The sequence below is a fragment of the Sus scrofa genome, chromosome X (genome assembly GCF_054392235.1).
Source record: "Sus scrofa isolate SSC_HxYL_T2T_F1_AM1 chromosome X, Sscrofa_HxYL_maternal_Yorkshire_Landrace_v2.0, whole genome shotgun sequence".
Lineage (NCBI taxonomy): Eukaryota > Metazoa > Chordata > Mammalia > Artiodactyla > Suidae > Sus > Sus scrofa.
In genome coordinates this window covers 101,988,626-102,014,697 of record NC_139401.1, presented here as the reverse complement: position 1 = coordinate 102,014,697, position 26,072 = coordinate 101,988,626, and the positions used below count along the sequence as shown (strand labels likewise).

At 43.2% G+C, this 26,072-nt stretch overlaps 1 protein-coding gene across 9 annotated transcripts in view; it reads left to right on the top strand.

Annotated features, from left to right (window-relative positions):
- TRPC5 (transient receptor potential cation channel subfamily C member 5) overlaps positions 1 to 26,072 on the top strand; it is a 270,382-nt gene that overhangs the window by 199,827 nt on the left and 44,483 nt on the right. For all 9 annotated transcript variants that reach the window (XR_014834492.1, XR_014834490.1, XM_085006063.1 and 6 more), the window contains 3 exon segments: positions 7,177 to 7,513; positions 8,842 to 8,981; positions 15,290 to 15,612. Coding sequence is in view for 7 of the 9 variants with exons in the window: in XM_085006063.1 (XP_084862189.1) it covers positions 7,177 to 7,513; positions 8,842 to 8,981; positions 15,290 to 15,612 (800 nt within the window). In the remaining 2 variants the exon portion in view is untranslated.

Genomic DNA, 26,072 nt, shown 5'->3' with positions numbered 1-26,072 from the left:
ATCTCTGACTGTTATAACTACTACTAGAAAAATGCCTTGAGAGAACACAGAATATGAGGTGAAAAGAGAAACGTGTGCATGTGTGTGTTTGGGGATATTGGGGGGGGTGCTTTTGGGGCTATTTTGGGGGAAAAGAGTTCTGACTGGGTAATGCATTCGGAATGCCTACGGGGCAGTCGAATATTTAGGTCTGAGGTTTAGCAGGGAGGCAGAGAGGAAATTTTCTCATTTTAACAAATACAGTAAATGCCTGCAAAGCCCCCTGAGATGTGAAATGTTATACAACACACACAATTGTTCCTCCCCTTCAGAAGCTTACCCTTGTAAGAAGGTCGAGTCAAAGGGTCTTCGGACAAGTGTAGCAGGAGGGAAGCTCTAAGCAGTACCATAAGGAAGAAGCAAAGGGAACTGGGCCCGAGGAGGAGGGATTTCCTCTGGCTGGGGCAATCAAGGAAGGCTTCCAAAAACAAGCAAGGTTCTCTGATTGAATAATTCTCTGCAGCCTTTCCTTATGACTCTAAGTGCCTGCTGATTTGTCCCATCTCTGAATGCCCTAAGTTCCTACATTGCGATGCCTCATGACAAAGTAGTGAGCTTTTCCAAATGCTGAATGGATCCAATCTGAATGGCTAGATCTCAATCTGATCTTTCTTTTTTTATAAAATGGTGCTAACAGGAGATCGAAGTGGCATGTGTTTTGTTTTTTTTTCCCCCCATGTGCTTACTTGGCAAAATGATCTCCTGATATGGAAGGGCCTTCACTGGTCTGTTGAGAGCCAACCATCTGGGAACCTAACACTTTTACCATCTGTACCACTTGCACGGGCATCTGAACACAAACACTATGGTCCTGTTACTTGTTTCACGTGAGTTTGGCTGGCCTCTCAGTGAGATCCCGCAGGTGGAATTGCTGGCAGTTTCTTTTGTCAGGGCCCTCTCCCCAAGCCTGTCACACAGAACTGGGCACAGCACGTGCACAGAGACACTTGTTGAAATGCCTGAACTGAATCACATGGACCTTGCACGCCCTTGGCAATGAGCAAGTCAAATTCTGTTCTGAGGCTTTGCAACAGAGGAGTATTTATTCAAGAAAAGCAGCTGAATTTCAGTAAGAACAGCTAGTTTTGTAGTAATTTAAGTTGCCCTATTCAAATCTTCCTTTACCCAGCTCCACAGAAACCTTGAAAACAGTCTTGAAACGCCAGTAACTGTGAAAAGGAGCAGTTCGGCACCCACTGAAGGCGAAAAAGACTGAGTGTGGGGTGCCCTGAAATGACCCATTCCCAGAGAATTGAGATTTCTGCGACCTGTCTGGCAACCCTCTAGAAAAGCTCCATTTATGGGGCTTGTCTTTGTGTGATCTGACTCCGGACCAAAAGATCTTTCCCTGGGGGCGGGGCACTTGTTGAAAAAAAATCAGCAGCAATTGTTTAACATCAAGGCTACCTTGAGGTAGTGGATAACAGTTGAGACAAACAATAGGCTTAACAAAAAGCAATCTGCTTCTAGCCATTAAAAAATTATATGCTGCGAATTTCTAACTGAAGTGTAAGAGTGGTTCAACATAACAAAATCAATGTAATATATTACATTAACAGAGGGAAGAAAAAAAACACATGATCATCTCAATTAACAAGAAAAAGTATTTGACAAAATCCAACACCCTTTTTTAATCATAAGAAAACACTCAGAAAACTCATAGTAGAAATTCCTCAACCTGAAGGAGGTTGAAAAACTCATAGATAATACCACAACTTAATGAAAAATGACTGAGAGCTTTCCCCCTAAAATCAGGAACAAGACAAGGATGTGCAGTCTCACCACTTGTATTCATTATTGTACTGGAGATTCTAGCCGTGTCAATTAGGTAAGAAAAAGAAGTAAAGAGCAACTAGTTTGGAAAGGCAGAAGTAAAACCTTATTTATTCACTGATGACATGGTCTTCTATATAGAAAATCATAAGGAGTCAACAAAAAAGCTATTAGGGCTAATAAATGAGTTTAGCCATATTAGAGGATACAACGTTTATATACAAAAGCATTTTTTTTAAAGACTAGAAATGAACAACCCAAAAATAAAACTAAGAAAATAATTCCATTTACAACAGCATCAAAAAGAATATACTAAGGAGTAAACTTATTAAAAGAAGTATAAGACTTGTACACTTAAAACTACAGAGCACTGTTGAAAGAAACTAAAGATCTCAACAAATGGAAAGACGTTTCAAGTTCATGAATTGGAAGATTTAATTTTATTAAGATGACAAAACTTCCCAAATCCCCAAATAGTTCTATAGGTTCAAACCACTCCCTATTAAAAAAAACCCAGGTTCTTTTTTTTTTTTTTTTTGCATAATTTGACGAGATCATAAAATCCACATGTAATGCAATGGAGACAGAATAGTGAAAACAACTTTGAAAAAGAACAGAGAATTTATTTTTTTTGAAAATTTAATTAGAATATATTGTATAGAGTTGAAAACAGAAAGTTGTAAACATTAAAATGGGTGAGGGAGAGAGACAATCCAGCCCTAAATTTTCTTATTTGATGGCTACAGTCATTCTAGTAATCTGGCATTTTTCTTCACACTCAAGGTTACTTGTTTACTTTTAGTAACATGGTGTGAAATGACTAAATGATTAATTCCAAGTTAAATAACCATCATCTTAGTGGCAAATTATCTGCCCACCACTTACTAAAATCATTGTTTACTTATACTTTATTAGTATTCGACAAGTCATATTTTTCTTTATATTAACAAACATATAAAATATTTTGTAGCACTACAATGGACACTTAATATATGAAGATCTGAAGGTATGATGACTCTTTATAGTTACTACTCTGGACAGGAGACGTGTCTGAATTATTGCAGAAAGAACAGAGAATTTAAAAACTTACTAAAATTTCAAAACTTACTACAGAGTGACTGTAATCAAGACAGTATGGCACTGGCATAAGGATATACTTATTGATAAATGGAATAGACTTAAGAATCTAAAAATAAACCCTTATATTTATGGTTAGTTGATTTTCAACAAGGGTACCAAAACAATTTAATGGAGAAACAGTAGTCTTTTCAAAAAATGGTGCTGAGACAAGTGAATGTCCTTATGCAAATAAATGCAGTTGGACCCCTCCCTCACACAATATGCAAAAACTTAAAGTGAATCAAAGACCTATGTATAAGAGCTAAAGCTATCAAACTCAGAGATGGACATATAGGTGTAAATCTTTGTGACCTTGGATAGAGTGATGGTTTCTTAGATACGGCAGCAACAGCACAAGCAACAACAACAACAAATATAAAATGGACTCCATCGAAATTAAAAACGACTACTCTAGGCTCTGTACAATTTGGCCTTTAGTGCAATCAAGCACACAACACATCCATACTGCTCTTTTTCCTGCAATCCTTCTTTCTGAGGCATCCTTGAATGCAACTAGAGATCGACTGTCAGTTGGAACTTCAATATGCAAGCAGGAATTAGGACTGCGCTTTCAAAGCTCACAGGTGTTTTAGGATTAGATATTACATGGTAGCTTAAGACAAGTTTGTTTTATAATATTCTAATTGCAGTTTGTTCTGCCAGAGCCCACACTACCCTATACTACTCTTGTCAGATCTAAAAATAGAAAATAAAAATCTGTCCAACTTTAAAATGATCATCTTCAGCCAAATTTAAAACCAGAGCAGAGGCATTGAAAATTAAGGTTGGATGGTCACATCCACTATTAAAAGACGCTTCATATCTGCATTTTTGCTTTAGGGGAGAGTGATTTTTGGGGTCAGAGTTCTTGGGGAGATGCAAGGGGAAGTCCTAGGAGATCATAAAGACTATGGTGAAGTGGTCTGAATATCTGGTTCTGGCAGCAGCAGGAGGCAATACTGTAGAACAGCGAACTACAACCTGCTGCTTCTTTTTGTGAATAAAGTTTTACTGGCACACAGCTACACCCATTCATTGGCGTACTACCTATCGCTGAGTTGAGTTATTGCAAAAGGGACGATATAGTTTGCGAAGTCCCAAATATTTACCATTTGGCCCATTACAGAAAAGGTTTGCTGACCCCCGCTGTGTCACATCAGTGATTCAGTCTGCATATCTCCATTTAGATGTCCCACAGACAAATCTAACCCAGCAGTTATAAAAAATGCATTCATCTCCATAAAATTGTTCAGCTTCAGTGTTCCCACTCTTAGTTAATGGCACCCCAAAGAGAAACCTCCCTCCCTTTTACCTTCTTCACCCTATATATTACTTCACTTCCCATTCATCGCTACATTGTGCCAATTCCACCTCCTCACTGTTTTGAATCTGAGCACATCACTTCATTTCCACTCCCATTACCTTAGGCTGAGTCATGATCATTTTGTTCAAGATTGATAACAGCTTTCTAACTGATCTTCCTGCCTCTAATTTTGCCCACCTTCTTCCCCCAATCCATTTTCTACTCAATAACTAGAAGGATCCTTCTAATATCTCAATCTGATTCTGGCACATGGATAATAATACGATTTAATGAGAGTAAGTTCTCTCCCTTACCATGTGCTAGACATAGTTAAGTGCTTCATGTGTCGTAACTGATCTTAATCATCACATGAATCATATGTGATAGATGCGGTTGCTAACGCCATTCTTTTGATGAAGAGTTTGAAGAGCAGAGAGAACCAATGCAATCTAGCTCAAATGTCTATGGCCTTAACTATCTACTGCTCTACACACACACACACACACACACACACCCCCACACCCCTATCATTTGTGGCTTCCCACTGCTCTTAAAGTGGGTCATACTAGTCATAATGGCCAAAGACTACATTTTGATCTTCTGTAACCCTGCCTAACTCCCCAGCCATTCCCAGACTGGCAGCTCAAGCTGCAGCCATTCCAGACTACTCTAGCTCCCATACCAGTCATGCTCTGTTTCACCTCCATACCTTTAGTCGAGTTATCCCCTCTGCTTTGGCTGTCTCCTCCCTTCCCCTCTCCTTCCCTACACCTAACCAGTTTCTACACATCTTTTAATGCTCCACCCAAGTATCACCTCCTCCGAGAAGCCTTTGCTGAGCAGTCCAGTTTTGCCCTTCCTTTGGTCTCCCATTATGCCTTATTTTCCTATCTATTTCCATGCCTTTACTACTTTATAACTGCCTTTTTATATAGCTGTCTCCCTCAGTAGGCCATGTTTTCCGAGTGCTTTTTCCTATTGCACCCAAATATTTTGTTTTACCCTTCTACTTTTCCGTACTTTTTTCAAGGACTTTTTCATCCCAGCCTTTGGCTTAGGTTATAATGCCAAAAAGAGTAGAAAGGGACCGTGCAGGCTTTTGTCATTTTGTGTGAATGTGTGAAAAGGAAATGTGAGGACAAAAGGAGGATCATGAACATCTTTGGAGAAAATGAGCTCACACGATAAAAAGACTTTCAAGCTTCTTTTTTATCATTTTATAAGAGTAAACTGCTTTAGGGTAGGCTAGACCCCAAAATGGATAATGGCTCAAACACAATAGAATTATTTTAGTCATGTAACTGTCCAAGATGGGTCTTCTTGGTCAGCAAGACAGTTCTCCTCCACATGCTCCTTGAAGGACAGAGAGTGATAGAAGCTCCTTAGTCCATCCTGAGTTACCACAGCCAGTCAGCAAGAAGGGGAAAGAATATGGAGGAGCACACATCCAGGACTTATATAGGCCAGACCTAGAGGCGCCATTCATCATTTCTCATCACGTTCCATTGTTGAGAACTTGGTCATGTCGTCAAGCCTCACTGCAAGGGAGACTGGGACATGGAGTCCAGCCATGCGCTCGAAAAAGAGAAGAATGGTTTTGGTGGGAAGCTAGTGACCTTCACAGATACAATGCCACTAAAACTGACTTAGTTTGCCTTGGGTGTTAAGTAAATGATGGAAGAATTTTATTCTCTTGTACTAGTAAGCTCCATGGTGCAGCTCTGTTTAACTCTTCCCACAGGAAGCTGGAGTAATCAAATAGAGGCGATATTTAAAATCATTGCTGACAGTTGAGCTCCCTATTGAGTTGCTTACCAGGAAGTAGCAGCTGGAAAGTGATTTGCAAATGCTGGCGATCTCTTAACTATTAATTACTGACACTTTGTAGATTGCCTTTAAGTAAAATCCCAGCTGAGTTAGATACTGTCTTATGATATTGGCCCCCAAATAGGTTTTCCTCCCTTTTTTTTGTTTTTTAGGACCACACCCGTGGTATATGGAGGTTCCCAGGCTAGGGGTCAAATTGGCGCCGTAGCTGCTGGCCTACGCCACAGCCACAGCAATGCTGGATCCGAGCCACATCTGTGACCTACACCACAGCTCACAGCAAAGATGGATCCCTAACCCACTGAGCGAGGCCAGGGATTGAACCTGCATCACCATGGATGCTAGTCAGATTCGTTTCAGCTGAGCCACGATGGGAACTCCTAGATTTTCCTCCTTTGCATGGCTAGACGAGAGAGGGAGTTAAAGAGATGACAGAGTAGCTAGCTCTTTGCTAGCCAACCAAGAGGTGCTCAGAACCAAAAGGGGAAAAAAGAAACAATCCAAAAGGAAGTCATTTCCACTGCAAACCATAGCCACAGGCATGAGTTTATTTGCTGCCCGTTTGTGTTTGCCCAAAGTACACATTGGTCAATGACCTTATGTAAGCTAGGGGAATGAGTAAAAGTAAATCGATTTGAAAGGAAATGTCCCCACAGTTCTCTGCTATAAGACATGCACGTTCCTAGGAGAACTTTGTAAAACAGCTGCCCAGGCTCTACTCCCCAGGAAGACTCATTTAGTCAGTCTGTGGTGTGACTTGGGAATTGGGATTTTTTTTTTTTTTCATGTTCCCTGGATGATCGTGATGCAGAGCCAGGTTTGGGGAAGCATCTCTCTAACACAATGGGAGAGGGAATGGGGAGGCATGCCAAGGCTCAAACCAGAGCCATTCTATTTAATGTCTGAAACTAATAATAAACCCTAAGGAAGAGGTGGTCTCCTAGCTTGACATGTAGAGCTCTTGCTGGGCTTAGACCCGCTCATGGGGACCTAGAAATCAGGCCTCCTCTAGGGATTGGCCACGCAGCCGGCTGTAAACTAGGAGAGCTATTATGAATGGAGACTTCCTCCTAGACATCCCAGATGATGCTTAACTTGTTCTCTTCTTTTCCCAGTTTGTGGCCCAGCCCAATTGCCAACAGTTGCTTGCCACTCTCTGGTACGACGGCTTCCCTGGATGGCGGCGGAAACACTGGGTAGTCAAGCTTCTGACCTGCATGACCATTGGGTTCCTGTTTCCCATGCTGTCTATCGCTTATCTGATCTCACCCAGGAGCAACCTTGGGCTGTTCATCAAGAAACCCTTTATCAAGTTTATCTGCCACACAGCATCATACCTGACCTTCCTCTTCATGCTTCTCCTGGCTTCTCAGCACATCGTCAGGACAGACCTCCATGTACAGGGGCCTCCCCCAACTGTTGTGGAATGGATGATATTGCCTTGGGTTCTTGGTGAGTCAAAGGGAGCAGGAGCTATGGCCAACTGCCTTCTGGCCCTGTCTAAAGAAACTACTTCTATAGGCAGTTGGGCTAGCCATGAACTAGGGCACCTTCCCTCTGTGCAGTGGGAGAGTCCTTTGTTGGGAGTCTCAGAGATACGTTTCCTTCATCCCTAGGCCCTGGTCACTCAGTATCACAGTCTTCACGGTGAGATCGGCAATGTATCCAGGGCTCGTTTCTACCAACCTAACATCATCCAGGACAAGGAAACTGTCTGGCAGTTGGTTTAGAAGGAAAGCCAAGTGTCAGTCAGGACAGGTTTCAGGCAAGCTCTCAGGGCAAGTGCTGATCAGTCTATTCACAGCCATCTTTACCATAACTGCGGTTTTCTCATGGCTGCTCTGCACAATCCCAGTACTTATTCAGGGTCCACATCCTATTGGGAAACTGATTTCACAACCAGGAGGGGAACCTGGAAAGTTCACACAATTCATGGTAAAAGCAGTCTTATCAGAAGTCTTCCAGGTATAATTAGATGGCATTGCACTCCCAGTGCATTGCCATCCTCCAAGTCCTTGCTACTCAAACTGTGGTCCCCAAACCAGCAATGTCAGCATCACCTGGGAACTTGTTAGCCACGCAGGATCTCAAGTCTCACCCTAGGTCAATGGAATCAGAATCTGCATTTTAACATGATCCCCAGGTGACTCACATATATTTTAAGGTCTGAAACGCCCTGCCTTAGACCACAGCCACACCTTTTACTGCTTTCCACATTCTAAGGCCAAAGAAACATCTAGGTCATCAGGCCAAATTTCGTGAAACTCACACACAATAAGAGAAGATAGAAGAAAAGAGGATAAATTTTTCTGGGCCCCATTGCCCAGCTTCAGCCCCAACATAATTTGGATCATGGCCAGCTCGTTCACCTCAAAACTCATTGAGAAGTTTTCCCTCTAGCACATAGTGGAAACTAAGGACTATGGGATAATGGTGACCTAATTAATTTATGAATGAAATTACCCCCACTCTAAAATGAAAAGAGGGTAGAATAGGGCGCCCTAAATTGCAAGAACATTTCAGTACTATAGGAACAATGTAAAAGTGAGTAGTGTCTAGAAAAATATAACATATGGGCATCATTAGGTAAAACCTATTAGGTTTGGCAAGTTTAAGGCAAGGAGGTGAGGGATCAAGGAAAGAAGAAAGTTACTACTATTCTAGGGGCTCCACTGACCCCCAATTCAGTCATAGATTTCCTCTTTCTTCATTTGGGGGGCTTCTACTATGATGATTCTTCTGACCTGTGAAGAAATAAACCTTTTGCCTCCATTCTTCAGGTTTCATTTGGGGGGAGATTAAGGAAATGTGGGATGGTGGATTTACTGAATACATCCATGATTGGTGGAACCTGATGGATTTTGCAATGAACTCACTCTACCTGGCAACTATTTCCTTGAAGATTGTGGCCTATGTCAAGGTAACTTGGAATGTTTGTCATTTAAAAAAAAAAATGATGATTTTGGTTACCTTAAACTTTAGTACTGGGAGCATAAAGAATTTAAGGGAAAAGTGCTCATGACAGTCCAATCCATGTGGGAAAGTACCATATAAAGAGATATTCTTTCAATGATTTGGAAGCTGTGTCCACCTAAACCAAAGAAAGTGGAGAATGGAGCAATTAGCTAATGAATCCTTAGCTTCTTAAACTCTGAGAGTAAAAGGTTCTTCAGCCACCAACCCATCCAGTCAGTGTTTAAATCCTCTCTACAACATGCTCACCAAGAAGATGGCCCACTGATGCTTGCATAAGGGCAGAGACAGGAAATTCACTGAATTTCCAAATGCCTCTCTCAACTCTTGTCACTTCATTAAAAAGCGCTAGTTTGCTTTTTCTAATATTTTTCTCCCCGTGACACATCCATTAGTAATTCTTCCTCCCTGTGAGGTCAAACAGAACAAGGCTGTTCCTTCTCCATAAAGTGCTTCGGATGAGAAGTCATCTCTCCTTAACCCGCTGAGTTTTCTCTCCTCAAAGCTAAATATTCACACTTCCCTCAAGTGTTCTTCATATGACAGGTAGCAAGACCCTAGAAACTTCACTGCAGGAGACATAGATTTTTTTTTTTTTAGCTCTCTGCTGTATCTTTTTAAAAAAATTTTTATTAGAATGTAGTTGACTTACAAAGTTGTGTTAATTTCAGGTATACAGCAAAGTAAATCAGTTTTACATATACATATATCCATTCCTTTTCAGATTTTTTTCCCATATAGGTTACCACACAGTACTGAGTACATTTCCCTGTGCTATACAGTAGGTCCCCATTACCTGTCTATTCTATATTTTTAATTGTCTTTGCCTCCCACATCACTTCCACCACGAGGGCAATCATTCGACCTGTTATGAATCCAGCTTTTTCAGTATCACCCAACCTACATCGTTCTAACAATCCAGATAACACACACACACACACACACACACACACAGTATACAACCTTGATGCTTTCAGCCTGCACAATGTACAGCCTGAATTATCCTGAAAAGTAGCTTCATGGCCAACACCTCACATTGGGTAGTCACAGGCTCTTCGTTCAGATTTGCTGCCATTAGATAATGGAATGGTTGTGCTCCTTCTACCCTGAATTGAACTCCTCCAGCATGAGGAAAAGCTGACAATTCTGTCTCCAAGATTGTCTAGTCAGTCATGCTTTTTGGCACTAAATCCCACAGTAAGGAGTTTTAGAATGGGAATATGGCTGTCCCCCAAATTGCCAACAACTTAGTTTATTTTTATATCCCTAATATGCATATTGCATAAATTTTAAGACTGTGGTATCTAGTTATGTGGAGCATGAATATTGAATGCAGTCATGAAACATTTTTGAAAGAAGCTTAAGAGTATGCTTATACTTGTGGTGATCGTTTAACACATACTTACAACTTCCTTACAAGAAAAAGCTGGTAAAGGAAAATGTTTGAATCTCAAGTTAATGTGCTTGGATGAAATCCATGTCATTCTGGCACTGCCTTGACTAAGTAACACTGCCTGCCTAAAAAAAAAAAAATCTTCCTTTGGAAGTGGTATTTATACGCTGAAAGGACAATAAATTACGGATCTAGACATTGGTGGATTCTACTTAGGAAAGTTTAGAATAAATGCTCAAAAGGATTAACCCTTGGAGATGTGAAATGTGTTAACAGATACCCATTAGTTAATCACATAACCTATCCAACTTCACTGGCAAGGCTTCCAAGACACTTCCCCACCAGAGAGTTTATGGATAAATCAGCTCTACCAAGCTGCGTAAATGCCCCTCAACTAACAAACACTTAACTCAGAAAAAGACATTTGCCAAGAAGTTGGAATCCTTCTTTAAAAAGGAGAATTTACAAAGCAAGACATGCTGCATGCAGACTGGATTTGAAATGAGAAATGGTAAATGGACAGTCTGTTCCACTTGTCCACAGAGGTACACCAGTTTGAAATGAACTTCTTCAAGTAGCCAAGCCAACCTCTAGAGGTAAAGACACAGGGCTGGTGCCCAAATTCTTTGAAAAAATTTAGATCACCATTGTACTGAGGCAGGGCAGAAGCACCATGGCATAAACCAGCCTTAAGAAAATCCTTTATCAGAGTAAAAAACTAGTCATATATATATATATATATATATATATATATATATTCCACTTCACATGGCCAACAAGAGGAAGCACAAGCCACACGCCAAAGTACTCAAAAGGAACAAACACATAAGATCAGCCCTTGATGCCCCCAAGATAACCCTATAAATGAAGAATAATTGTCCTTTTGTCTTCTCGATTTATCCTACCACCACTTTCAACCATATGTACAGACTAAATCTGAACTTTTTTTTTTTTTTTTGTCTTTTTGTCTTTTGTTGTTGTTGTTGTTGTTGCTATTTCTTGGGCTGCTCCCACGGCATATGGAGGTTCCCAGGCTAGGGGTCCAATCGGAGCTGTAGCCGCCGGCCTACGCCAGAGCCACAGCAACACGGGATCCGAGCCGTGTCTGCAACCTACACCACAGCTCACGGCAACGCCGGATCGTTAACCCACTGAGCAAGGGCAGGGACCGAACCCGCAACCTCATGGTTCCTAGTCGGATTCGTTAACCACTGCGCCATGACGGGAACTCCTAAATCTGAACTTTTATACCCACTGAGTTGTGATCCTTTCTTCAGCCAGAACTTGGATGAAGACACAACTCCCACCATCTTTATTACTACTGAATATTGACATTTAGCCAACCCTCCTCAGAGTGTGCTTTTCATTCAATGGAGTGTAATTCACACCCCCTTTGAAAGGTACAGAGGCCAATTTTCAAGCTGTGTTCCATAAGAAAAATCACCTGCTTACCAATATCACTAACTGAAGAGTCAAGAAACCTAAATTTAATCCCTGCTCTGATATCTATGAGCTGCAAAAGCATTTGACAAAGTTCAACATCCATTCATGATCAAAACTCTTACCAAAGTGGGTATAGAGGAAACATACCTTAACATAATAAAGCCATTTATGACAAATCCACAGCCAATATAGTACTCAACGGAGAAAAGCTGAAAGCCTTTCCACTAAAATCAGGAACAAGATAAGGATGCCCCTTCTCACCACTGTTATTCAACATAGTACTGGATGTCCTAGCCACAGCAATCAGACAAACAAAAGAAATAAAAGGCATCCAAACAGGAAGAGAAGAGGTAAAACTGTCACTGTATGCAGATGACATGATACTATATATAGAAAACCCTAAGGACTCAACCCCAAAACTACTTGAACTGATCAACAAATTCAGCAAAGGAGCAGGATATAAGATTCACCTTCAGAAACCAGTCGCATTTCTACATACTAACAATGAAATATTAGAAAAGGAATATAAAAACACAATACCTTTTAAAATTGCACCTCCAAAAATCAAATACCTGGGAATACACCTGACCAAGGAAGTAAAAGACTTAAATGCTGAGAATTATAAAACATTAATCAAGGAACTAAAAGAAGATGTAAAGAAATGGAAAGATACTCCATGCTCCTGGGTTGGAAAAATTAATATTGTAAAAATGGCCATACCTCCCAAAGCAATCTACAGATTCAATGCAATCCCTATCAAATTACCCATGACATTTTTCACAGAAGTAGAGCAAATAATCCGAAAATTTATATGGAACCACAAAAGACCCAGAATTGCCAAAGCAATTCTGAGGAACAAAAGCCAAGCAGGAAGCATAACTCTCCCAGACTTCAGGAACCACATCTTGAAGTTAAAACTTATGCAGAGTTTCAATATATTAAGGAGCTCAAAGGAATGAATTTAGATTGAGAAATGAATCTTCCAAGCCTCCTCTTTGGTTTCCACAGAGGCCACCAAATGCTTCCATTGAACCCTCATGCTTTAAGAAATACAATTTGTGGAGTTCCCGTCATTGCTCAGCAGAAACGAATCCGACTAGTATCCATGAGGATGCAGATTCGATCCCTGGCCTCACTTAGTGGGTTAAGGATCCAGCATTGTTGTGAGCTGTGGTGTAGGTCACAGATGTGGTTTGGATCCCGTGTTGCTGTGGCTGTGACGTAGGCAGGCAGCTAGAGCTCCGATTAGACCCCTAGCCTGGGAACCTCCATATGCCGCGGGTACAGCCCTAAAAAGACAAAAAAAAAAAAAAAGAAAAATACAATTTGTAAAGCACTTGTATTCAATCGGGGGTCAGCAAACGATGATCTGCAGGTCAAACTTGGGCCGCTGCCATATCCATTTGTTTACAAATTGCCTGTTAGTTAGAAGGAAAGCCCACGTAGCCCACAAAGCCAAAAATATATACTATCTGGCCCTTGACAGAAAAAGTTTGCTGCCCTCTATGCTAAATCAGCTCCAAATTTACTCCCTGCTATCATGTTCTACAATATCTTTCTCCAAAAAAGGATTTGCAAAGCATAGATTTTCCAGGAGACTCATCTTTCACATGTTTGACTATAAATCCAGACTCACCACTCCACAGGCATCCGACTTCCCTGTGGTTACAGTTGTGCCTGTGGAGAGAGAAAACCCTAAATTATCAGCTATGCCTGTTCCAGTTGATAATTCCTAGTTCCAAAATATAGGTCTGTTTTGTTATCAGCAAAGAATCTCCATCTTTCACATAGACCTCAAAACCTGTAAAGGCCTTTCTAACATATGTGCTGTGATAGCAACTATTATATAAGTAGCATTTAATAGAAATAGTGCTAGACTGTTTAGAGATCTGAGTTTTAGTCCCAACTCTGCCACCAACTTGCTGTGTGACCTTAAGCAATTCACTCTGCCTCTCTGGATTTCAGTTCCTCCCCTTGAAAATAGGCATAACACTGCCCACACCTCACAACGATGCAGCAAATGTTTTCTTTGGCAAGGAAAATGGAGAGATACAAGATTTGGCCAAGAGTGTATAAAACCAATTGGCCACCTCAAGCCTATTGGAAACAGAAGCACAATTGTGGCAAGTTTTCTCCAAACTCTTCTGACAGTGAGGAATATTGGATACACATAAATGATTTGAACAACACCAGTTTCCTCAGTTGTTGGAAGTGAAGCACATTTTAGAAATGCTAACAAAGTATTTTGGCGTCCGATGCAACATTTTCTCGGGAAAGTTGTTTACGTTTAGTCCTGAGAATTGTGATATTTAGATGAGAACTCAAGGCAATATGCTTCAGATTGAATTCCAGGCAAAAATCTACTTCTGTCTTGGGGAAGGTAAAAAGCAATTTCTTGTATTTCCATAACATCTCCCCTTATGGAATACACAGACTTTCACATATGGGTACATAATCACAAACACGTGCAGTGGATCTAAGTATAATCTTCATTCTAGATGAAGTTGAGAGATAGAGGTAGTTTTAAGAGACAAAGCCTAAATTGGAGCTCAGGTCTCACAACGAAGCCATTTTTCCACAAGGCATCCACCAATATTCCCAGAGCCGAAAGTCTGAGAAAGACTGAGACATGGGCAGCCAACCCAAGAAATACTAGCTCTTCCCCTTCTTCAACCCCAGGGTCCTTCATTTGTGCTAGAGGGTCAATCCAACTTGTCAGAATGTCAAAGAAACAATAAAATCCATCCATACACCACTCTGTGAGCAGTACTAAATCCACTACCTGGGACAGTCGACATGCCATTTGCAATATTATGGAAGAAAAGAGGGTCGGCGGAAAACTCTAAGTAATGACCCTTTAAAGATGCTCTGTCAGCCCCAAACTGCAGTTGGCAGGGCAGTCAAGATGAACACTGCGCACTGGGGAGGCTGAACCCATCCCTTGCCCTTCATTACCTACATGTTGTTCACGGTGCTCAGAACAAAACGGAGGACTGGGCAGTAAATCTGATGTGAAATCTCATTAGGAGGCAGGGTAAGTTGGCCCTACTCCTTTGGACATACCAGTGGCTCTTTTCCAGTGACGCTCCCCAACAATCTGGTCAACTCACGGTGTGAAAATATCTGTTGATAAACCACAGGTGGTTGCTCCAGATGATGGCTCTGAAATTCATTTTCTATGTATATGTGCTGTGTGTATATTTGGATGGGAGTAGGAGGAAGAGAGTTATTAGCATCATGTATTGATTGGGTGGGGGAAAAAGACAAAAGAGCGCCAGTCACAGGGCCCTGTGGTAGCAGTGAATGCTTGATGCTTACTTTGGTGGCTTTGAGGGGGGAGGGGTACAGAAGAGAGGAAAGGAGGGGAAGTTTTGCAAATGCTCACTGTGCCTCTCATCTTGTTCACTTGTTTCTTTCAGTATAATGGTTCTCGTCCAAGGGAAGAATGGGAAATGTGGCACCCGACTCTGATTGCGGAAGCGCTCTTTGCCATATCCAACATTTTAAGTTCGCTGCGCCTCATATCCCTGTTCACAGCCAACTCCCACTTAGGGCCTCTGCAGATCTCTCTGGGACGCATGTTGCTTGATATCCTCAAATTCCTCTTTATCTACTGCCTGGTACTGCTGGCTTTTGCTAACGGATTGAACCAGCTTTACTTTTATTATGAGACCAGAGCTATCGATGAGCCAAACAACTGCAAGGGGATCCGCTGCGAGAAGCAGAACAATGCCTTCTCCACGTAAGACTTCCCCTCTCCTCTGCCTTTTGTCTGCTTTCTCCTTCTTGGCCCTATTTTCAGTCCATGGCTTCATCACTACCCCCTTGACACTGCATGCAGGGCTCACTTATGGATCATCCCGAAGGGGCTGAAGTGGAGGAAGATTCTTCCCTCACTGCAGGGGACTAGGACAGGAAGTAGACGTAGGTGAGGGAGGAAAGAGACAAACACCATAGGCTCCCAGGAACTCATCTAAAGAGTTCATTCTGAACTGTTCTGGCAGCATCCCATATTGCCAGGAATTCGTGGCAAGGGGGTAAATAGTTCCTCACTCAAAAAAAAGCATCACTAGCCAAGGAAATGAAACAGCAATACTATACCTCTCCACAAGTGATCACGAGAGCTAACGCAACTATGCTGAATTAAGAAAGAAAAGAAGAGGGAGTTCCCTTATGGCACAGTGAGTTAAGCATCTCAGGTTGCTGCTATGGCATGGGTTTGATCCCTGGCCTGGGAACTTCCACATGCCAAGAGTGCGGCCAAAAAAAAAGGGTGCAAAATTATCTTAATGTACCTTGTGATATGGTGATTTATAATAAGACATATGTATTTGCTCTTAGTTCCCATTTCTGGCACAGAGCTCCTAAAAGTCTTGGAACTTCATAAGTGATGAGAATAGTAAAGGTGTCCTTTGTTAATGAGGTGACTTTTAGGCCTTGCCTAAGGATGGGGGTGATATGCCCCATGTGATTAGAGGGTTGAAATTTTCAGGGGAAGAGAAAGGGACTGGACGTTAAGTTCAATCACCAGTGGCCAATGATTTAATTGACTGTGACTATGTGATGAACTCTCCATAAAAACCCAAAAGGGCAGGATTCAGAGACCTTCCAGGTTGGTGAACATGTAGATTTGAGGAGAGTGGGTGATCAGAGAGGGTGTGGAAGCTCTGGAGACCCCACCCCACATAACCTTGCCCTATGCATCTTCTATCTGACTGTTCCTGATTTATATCCTTCTATAATAAACCAATACTCTAGCCATTTAAATGTTTCTCTGAGTTTTGTGAAGCACTCTAGCAAATTAATCAAAGCCAAGGAGAAGGTCATGGGAACCTCCAATCTATAGTTAGCTGCTCAGAAGCACAGGTGACCAGCTGAATGTATAATTAGGGTCAGGGAGTGGGGGAGGGGGAAGCAGCCTTGTAGGACTGAGCTTTTAATCCTTGGAATCCGATGTTGTCACCGCGTAGTGTCAGAACTGAAGGGGTAGGACACCCAACTGGTATCGGAGAATTGGTGGCGTAGGAGAAAAATAGCTCCCTATACCCACAGGTTGGAATTGATTTAAGAACCCCTTACATGGTGTCAGAGAAATGGGATTTGCTAGGACAGCCCTGGATCATGATAGCATATGGTTTGGGAAGAGAAAAAATAAAAAAGGGGGAATGACGAACCTTTGATCCTTGGCTGGCTATCTAGTAACCCACGGTATGAAACTGCAGTTGCATTGCCACTGATAGGTAAAAGTTACCAATGGAATTAATAACAGTAGTAAACCCAACTCCCAAGGAGTCATTAGTTATATAAGGAAATGCAAAATAATAAGAATCATGAGAAGCATATAATCCCTAGGTTATTGTCATCTATAAGAGCTAAAATTAAAGAAAGTGCTGAATTAGGCCTTGATGCTAGGCCAAGCTCAGATTTGGGTGGGTCTGAGCTTGGGCTTCTGGCCACAGAACACCCTCTCCCCCACCCCCAATTTGAGGTAAAAATTGTGCAGAGACAACAGATAGTACCTCTAAGATCTCTGGTTACCAAGAAGTGAGTTAGCATGGGAAGAGGGTAGAACTAAGAAACTCCTGAAAGCAGGGAGTATAGTGTGAAGGAGTTGTTTCCATTTGTGGATGAATATTATCAGCTTCCTGAAGAACCTTTACCAAAATGGATCATGAGAGTGACTAATGTAGGAGCTGTGTCTTTGGCTTTGGTGGAAGACCATGTTTGGGTTGATGCAGGACCTAGAGCTCACCACTGAACCATCACAGATGGCTATATGTGGTCCAGACACAAAGCAGGTTATTCCCAAGGGAACAGCCAGCCTGGTGGGCTGGATAAACGCCACTGTGAGGTCTGTTTACCCTGAAAAGAGAGGCTGTCTGTCTCCCCTGATGAATGCCAAGTAGAGCACCCCAGATGAATCAGCTGATGCTTGATGTGAGCCATGTGGGACTGGCTTTGTGATGACTAAGATATTCACCCACTGAATATACTGGTTACCTAGCTCATGGTAAATGCTGTGGCTAAGGGGGGCCCCTTTTACATGGGCACCCCATATAACCTCACTGCTGAAAAACCAAGGGAAAGTTCTGGAAGCCTTATCCAATTTGCTGTCTCAGCTTTCCCTCAGGGGTCTTACATATGATGATAAAAAAAATTAGGTTAGTCAATGAGGAAATGGGGAGAGCCAAAAAGGTAGAAAATTTTAACCAGTTATTAAGAAGTAAGATGAATAAAGCAAATATTGATAGAAGTTAAATAAAGAGGAAACAGAGGGGAAAGTCACAGGACTCGTCTCAGCAGGGTGGAAATATTTAGATGGTTATTAAGAAACAGAATAAATAAGATGGACATTGATGGCATTAAAACAAAGGTTTTAATATAGTGCTACCAAAGGTTGGGTGGGACAAAGGGACCTTGTTCTGATCTCCCAACATTAAAGGGCAGCAAACAAGTCCACTCTATTTATCCCAATTTGGAGAGATTTAAAAAGCCAGAAGGCAGCGATTACAAGGAGTCTAGGAAGTGCTTGTGGGAGTTCCCATTGTGGCTCAGTGATAAAGAACCTGACCAGCATCCATGAGAACATGTCTTGAACCCTGGGTTCGTTCAGTGGCTTAAGGATCCGGTGTTGCCATGAGCTGTGGTGTAGGTCGCAGATGTGATCTGGCATTGCTGTGGCTGTGGTATAGGCTGGCAGCTACAGCTCTGATTTGACCCTTAGCCTGGGAACTTCCCTATATCATGGGTGTGGCCCTTAAAAAAAAGACAAAAAGAAAGTGCTTGTGGCAGTGTTTAGTCAAGTTAAAGACTGATAAAATGGCCAGGGTCCCTTGGCTTAATCCCTGGATGGGGACACAAAGCTTTTTGCACAAAAGTGGGTAAAATGGTCAGAAGGTGGAAAAGGAAGTCTCCTGTCTATATCAAGGAGTTCCATGAAACATGGTACCAAAACCCATTGGTCAAGCCCTGACTCAGGCTACAAGGAGTTTGAAAGAACATAAGAATGTGAGGGTTGGAGTCCCCATTGTGGCTCAGCGGGTTACAAACCCAACTAATATCCATGAAGTTGCGGGTTCGATCCCTGGCTTTGCTCAGTGGGTTAAGGATCTGGTGTTGCTGTGAGCTGTGGTGTAGGTCACAGATGCAGCTCTGATCCAGTGTTGCTGTAGCTGTGGTATAGGCCGGCAGCTGCAGCTCCAATTCAATCCCTAGCCTGGGAACTTCCATATATGGCACATGTGGCCCTAAAAAGAAAAAAAAAAAAAGGCAAGGATTGATAGGATCATGAAAACTTGGAATGCTTGAGCAGGCTTTAGGTAGAGAAGTTGTGTCTTGGAATTCCTGCTGTGGTGCAGTGGGTTAAGTAATTCAACTGCAGCAGGTCTGGTCTCTGTGGAGACTCGAGTTCAATCCCTGGCCCAGTGCAATGGATTGAAGGATCCAGCACTGCCACAGCCGTGGCTCAGATTCAATCCATGTCCCAGGAATTTCCATATGCCATAGGTGCAGACATAAAAAATAGAAAGAATTAAACTAACAGAGTTCCCATCATGGCTCAGCAGAAACAAGTCTGCCTAGTATACATGAGGATGCAGGTTTGATCCTTGACCTTGGTCAGTGGGTTGGGGATCTGGTGTTGCCGTGAGCTGTGGTATAGGTCACAGCTGTGGTTCACATCTGGGGTTGCTGTGGCTGTGGCGGAGGCCATTGACTACAGCTCCAATTCAACCCCTAGCCTGGGAACCTCCATATGCTGCAGGTGTGGCCCTAAAAAAATAAATAAATAAACTAACACATTTGAAAAGAATTTTAAAAAAGAAGTTGTGCCTTTTTTACCTGAACAGTTTTTGACAATGGATATTCGGTCTTTCTGGAGAATACTTCTTGTACCTAGTATTATAAAACTAAAACCTGTTAATGAAGTCCTAGCAGTAACGACAGGTAGGAACATTAAGAGTTGATGGAATTAGGAGTTCCCATCGTGGTGCGGTGGAAATAATCTGATTAGGAACCATGAGGTTGCTGATTCAATCTGTGGCCTTGCCCAGTGGGTTAAGGATCCAGCGTTGCCGTGAGCTGTGATATATGTCATAGATGTGGCTTGGATCCCTTATGGCTGTGGTGTAGGCCCCTGGCTTCAGCTCCATTTGGACCCCTAGCCTGGGAACCTCCATATGCTGCTGGTGTGGCCCTAAAAAGACGAAAAACAAAACAAACAAACAAAAAAGAGTTGATGGAATTAGGGTAAAAGTTGGTAGGGGAATTGGTCGGTTTAAGCAGGCTTCTCTATTTTACCTGATTGTATCGTGGGACTGGGACACTGTGTATGTTTCCCCCACCTGGCACTGGAAAACCGAAGGCATATCAAGCTGCCCTTTCAAGCAACGTTCATTGGACGTGCTAACTGGGAACCAGTAAGACTGCCTGAGCCCACCCAGTGAGGAATAGAAGCTGGAATGCTAGCAGGGACACGTTCTCTGTGCCGTAGCCCTGCGTGGAGTGGAGAGTGGGGCTTATGGCAAAAGCCTGTGAGCACCTCCCAGTGTTGACTGCACCCCTTTCACAGACATAAGCTGGAGAGGGGCTAAGCTAAAAGTCAGATTAGCGTCAGCTCAACTTCTGGCATTAATTTAAGATTTCAGGTGGGCCACCAGTCACCCAGCAGTGATTGGCAATGTCTCTATTCCCACTTAGGACACAGGAGATGGGTCCTGACCCTCTGCCCATGAGTCCACTATGGCTGGACATGGGGAACCCCTGTGCCTTTTCTTCTTAAACTCAACACCTACTTCTCTAGGACCTTCAAGCCTCCAGAGTGGCTTTTATTTTCTGATTGATCACTGCTAGGGGAAGCAGACAAGACACAGAAAATATGCAGATGTCAGAAAAGCATGTTGGGTTCCAGAAGGGGTCCTGAGCTCACCCCAGACTCAGGGTCCTATACCTTGTCCATCTCCAGCCCCAGTTCTCGAGAGTGTCCATTATCCAGTAATCACAGCGATGATCCAAGGTCATGACAGAGTCCTAGTCATTAAATTAAGACACAATTTCCCCCTTAACTTTAATAAACTAAGGCAGTTCTGTGGACTCAGACTTCCTAGAAACGTGTTAAATAACAGAGTCCAGGGAAAGAAAGGAGGTTTCTGCTTGACCGCAAGTAGCACCACCAATAGAGAGGGGAAAAAACAATGCTAGGTAGCCTACCCTTATTGGATGCTTCTAGCAGCATGTCCTAAAATGGATTAAAAATAACCACAGTCCAAGGGGATATGAAGAGACATGAAAACAAGGTCTCTAATCAAGTGAGTTTGGGAAATGCTAGGACGGATTTAAGACTTCTTCACTGCAGGGCTTTTCAGAGGCTTTCCATTGTGAGTCTATAATAAAGGGAGAGGTTTTCCGAAATGTATTGGTCAGGATGATGTTCCAGTGAACAAAGTCTGGAACATGTTGGCTCACCCCATCGCCCGCTTTGCAACACCCACCCTCCACACCACCATCCTCCCTGCCTCTCCTCCCAGAACTCGGGGCAAAATCTTAGATGCAGAAACCAGACTTACATGAGAGGGGGAAAAGGAGCCAGAAAGGGTTAACAAGGAGATAGCGCTGCTTAGGTTAAGCCAACCAGGAGCATACGACAGCAACGGGTCACCTTGTTAGTTAGTGCCTCTTAACTAGGAACTGCTTCCTTTCCTGCATTACTCAAGGGACAGAACGCACATCAGCCTGTTTCCAATACAAAGAGCAATTCTGTAGTAGCTTGAGCAGCAGGAGACTGTATTTGTTCCCATCAAAGCATTTGACAGAATTGAACACCTGAATGCAAGGTGCCTTTCAGGACACCAGGTCCCTGCCAATTACCCTTTCCTGTGACTTCTGCTGAGGAAGTTTAGGAAATGCCTCCTTGTAAGTTTGCAGTGATTATTAACACCCCTGTTGCCAACTGACATTTTGCTCCCATCACTTGCCCAGCAGGGACAATTGACAAGAATGGGCACCTGTCGTCCATAAAATTCTATCTTGGGGTGTCAGGCTTGAAGAAGCATTGTCATGCTGGGGCCAATTCAGCGGTAATGTTACTGCAACTTCCCTTCTAGGTGTTGTTTTTTTTCCTCCATAGAGATCTGACTCAGAACTATGTTTTCCTTTAAACGCTTCAACTCGGGCATTTATAATACCTGCTAAAATACACGCAACTAGAGCGTCAGAAAGACTCTGTTTTTAGAGAAGGGGAGAAGGGAGCTTGTTAACAGACCTGACGTAAACTATAGCATCTGCTTGTTGTCACCCTTTTCCTTTGATGCTCCAGAAATGTCATTGCTATTCTTCAACTTAGAAAAAGAATTTTTTTTCCTGGGCACACAATTCAAGGGGACCTTGTTGTCCTTGCTAACAACCACATGACAGTATTCTTGGTGGTCTGGGTTCAGTATTCCAATCCTGGGAGAACCTGGCCTTCATCCACTGTCAAGAGCAACTGAAAAGTCATCCTTTTTGGTTTTTTTCTTTCCAATGGCTGCACCAGCAACATATGGAAGCTCCCAGGCTAGGGATTGACGCCAAGCTGCAGCTGCAACCACTGCAGCTGTGGCAAGGCCAGATCTTTTAACCCACTGCACCAGGCCAGGAATTGAACCCACACCTCTGCAACAACCCCAGCTGCTGCAGTCAGATCCTTTACCCACTGCACCAGGCTGGGAATTGAACCCACACCTCCGCAGAGACCCAAGTTGCTGTAGTCAGGTTCTTAACCCATTGTGCCACAGCGGGAACTCCTAGAAAGGCTTCCTTCTGAGGGCCCAGGACTTGTGAGAGAAACATGGTAGAACTGGCAAGATGCTCACTGGCAGGTTCTGCTTCTCCTTCAGAGGTCTTGACCTTCAAGTCCAGCTGCCTCCTGAACACCCCTGGCTGTGCCACATGCCTCTCAAACACAATGTCCACAACTATACTCCTCATGTCTCTATCCCCACCCCAAACCTATCTCCCTTTTAATTCCTCCATGAAATGATAGGAGGCAGACTCCTAGGAGTCATCTGGAACTCCCACCCTGTCTCTCAAGCAACACATCCTGTCTCTCACTCAGCACTGTCAGTTCTTCTTCCTAAATATCTCATCCATTCATCTTCTGTGTACACACGCAGGTGCATGCACTCACACAGATGCTCACACCTGTGTGCGCTTGTGCCACTGTCTCAGTTCAGGCCCAAATCATCTCTCCCCAAAACTGCTGTGCACTCACCTAGCCTCCCTACCTCCAGTCTTGTCTCCCCTCAAAACAATTTCCCACTTGGTAAATACCTCTCTTGTCTTGAAGACCATGGGTCTCATGCCTGCCTGGCATCTGGATCTTCTCCAACGTAAAATTCACTTCTTTCCTGGAGGGCACAGGGCCTGAGAATCTGGATGCCACCTCTCCAGGCTCCCTCTCTTCCATAGTTAACATCTTGCTCTTCCCAGTGATGGAAGAGCCTCTCAGCCCTCTAGGCCTATGTACATCCCATGCCACTCCCTCTGCCTGGGCCACCCATCCCCAACTGGCCAGCCTGGACAACTCTTACCCAGGCTTCAAGCATCTGCCAAAGCCTTACCTGCTCTATTGGGCCTTTTCTTACCCACTCATACCCCACTCTCAGTTACAGGCTCCTTCTGCTTCCCATGGCATTCTAAGTGCATCTCCATTACAGTAGGTGACCTAAACTAATAAAGGTAATAGTAATAATAATAATAATGTAATAGATCATCTTATTTTAGTCACTTGCTGTCTCTCTCTCTCACCCCGCAGACCGAGACCCCACTATACTAGAAAGCCTTGCTCCTACCACAGAGGAGCCTAAGACAGAAAGAGCTTCAACATGCCTAGTGAACAATTAAGGGAAGTCAAACAAGAGCCGGGCAGAGGGGACAGGACAGAAGTGGAAGCTAAAGGTTGGGAGCTTTCCAATCAGAGTTAGAAGCTTGGCAAAAGCAGGCTGAAATGAGAAAACACAGGTCCAGGGACATGCAAAATGGGTAGAGAGCACCAAAGAGATGGTCATGTCTTTGCTCCACGGCACATGTCTTTGCTCCTTTATTGGCACATCTTGTGAAGGACAGGATGATGGCTCTGCTTTCTCCTAAGAAGCCTTTCTTTTCTGGAGGAGTGAACATCCTCCAGTTCTTCACTGGTCAGAATGAAGTCTAGACGGGCAAACCTTCCTCATACTGCTTCTACTTTTGAAAGATGAATGCCTCATCCCAAAGATGAGACTTAACAGCAAGTATTGTAAGGACTATAGTTCCCATCTCTATTCTCCTGAGCCCCTTGTAGCTTTACAATCTCTATGGATGGCTCCCAACATACACAAATCCCCCCCCCCCTTAACCAGCTGGTGGGGATTTGTCTTCCAAACAGTTAATATCAAGCCTTCTTGAATCTTGGTATCTTCACTTTGTGCTCCTTCTTGAGCTAGCAAGTGCCATATGTTTGTTGACTGTCTGCTAAATAAAAAAAAAAAAAAAAAAATGGACTGAGGAGTTCCCGTCATGGCTCAGAGGAAACAAATCTGACTAGTATCCATGAGGATGCAGGTTCCATCCCTGGCCTCACTCACTGGGTTAAGGATCCGGCGTTGCTGTGAGCTGTGGTGTAGGTCGCAGACACGGCCCGGATCCCATGTTGCTGTGGCTGTGGCGTGGGCTAGCAGCTACAGCTCTGATTCAACCCCTAGCCTGGAAACCCCCATATGCCTCGGGGGCTGCCCTAAAAAGCCGAAAAAAAAAAAAGAACTGAATGTTTTCTCTAAAGTCATCTCCTTTAAAATCAAAATAACATGCCTTTGACATTAGGATTCTGGGGTTTGGACATCAAGATTTTTTTCATCCCTGTACCCCTAGGTAGTGGCCCTCTTCCTGTGAATTCAACTGAGTCTAAAAGCCACAGAGCTTCCTACAGATATCTTTCCAGCATGCACTTATCTAGCCCTAATGTCAGCCCCTCATTTTACTTAGGCACGCCCTGCAATAAACCTGCAATTCTCCTAATGCCCAGACCACATTGTGGCATTTGGTGCCCTGTGTTGAAGGCATTCTCACTATCAGCCACCAAAGTTTGGGGGCATATTTTTTCCTTTTCTTATCTCTTGTACAATTATGCCCATAGGGTCTCCTTGACTAGAATATCACCACAGTTGAGTGCAGATTTTAAATGCCTAGACTTTAGCTTTTAAGAAATTTGTGTATCCGCCATTGTAATGGCTAGTAAACTCTACACTCAAGCATGATTTTTTTTAAATGTTTTAATTTTTTTTTTCTTTTTAGGGCCGCACCCATGGCATACGGAAGTTCCCAGGCTAAGGGTCAAATTGGAGCTGTAGCTGCCAGCCTACACCACAGCCACAGCAACTCGGGATCCCACCTGCATCTGCAAACTATGCCACAGCTCAAGGCAATGCTGGATCCTTAACCCACTGAGCAAAGCCTGTGATCAAACCCACATCCTCATGGATACTGCTCGGGTTTGTAACCTTCTGAGCCACAATAGGAACTTCTCAAGCATTATTTTTCATTGTCATGGGGCTGGGTGTGAAGGAGTAGAACATCATCCATTCTGGCAAAGCAGCCAATGAAGTAAGTCCCTGCCAGCATATTGATGACATACTTGACCTGGCGTGTCGGCTTTGTTGTCTGTCATGCAATCAACAAACCCTTAATGAGTGCTCTCTATATTCAAGGACATTACTTCCAGAGACTCTGATTCTTCATTGTCATTCCTATTTGCTGCAGCTGCTTTCTATTTTTCTGAACCCTATATTCCCTAGCTTTTGTTATCCAGCTGCTGGGTTAGCTGCTTGAACCATTGCTAGTGCCTTGCCTGCCTTGAGTCCAAGTGGACACTGCCAGGTTCTAGATAGGCCTTCCTAGCAGAACCAGCCTCCTGAACCCCATAGCTCTCCCACTTCTGACACTCTGCCTGGCTCCATGAGGCCTTGTATGGCCTGGTCCGACGTGTGAGCCTCCAGGAAATTCAGATCCTGTGATAGGTCTGACTTGCCATATTCTGGTTCTTGTTTTCTGGCCCCTAAAGTCCAGACTCTCATCTTACTGTTGATTCTCAAATGCTTCACCATCTGGCACTTACTTTCATCAAACAAAAAACAGACTTCTTCTTCCTTGGCTAGTTCTCAAGTAATGTGATGCTGAAAGGATAGTAGAAGCTAT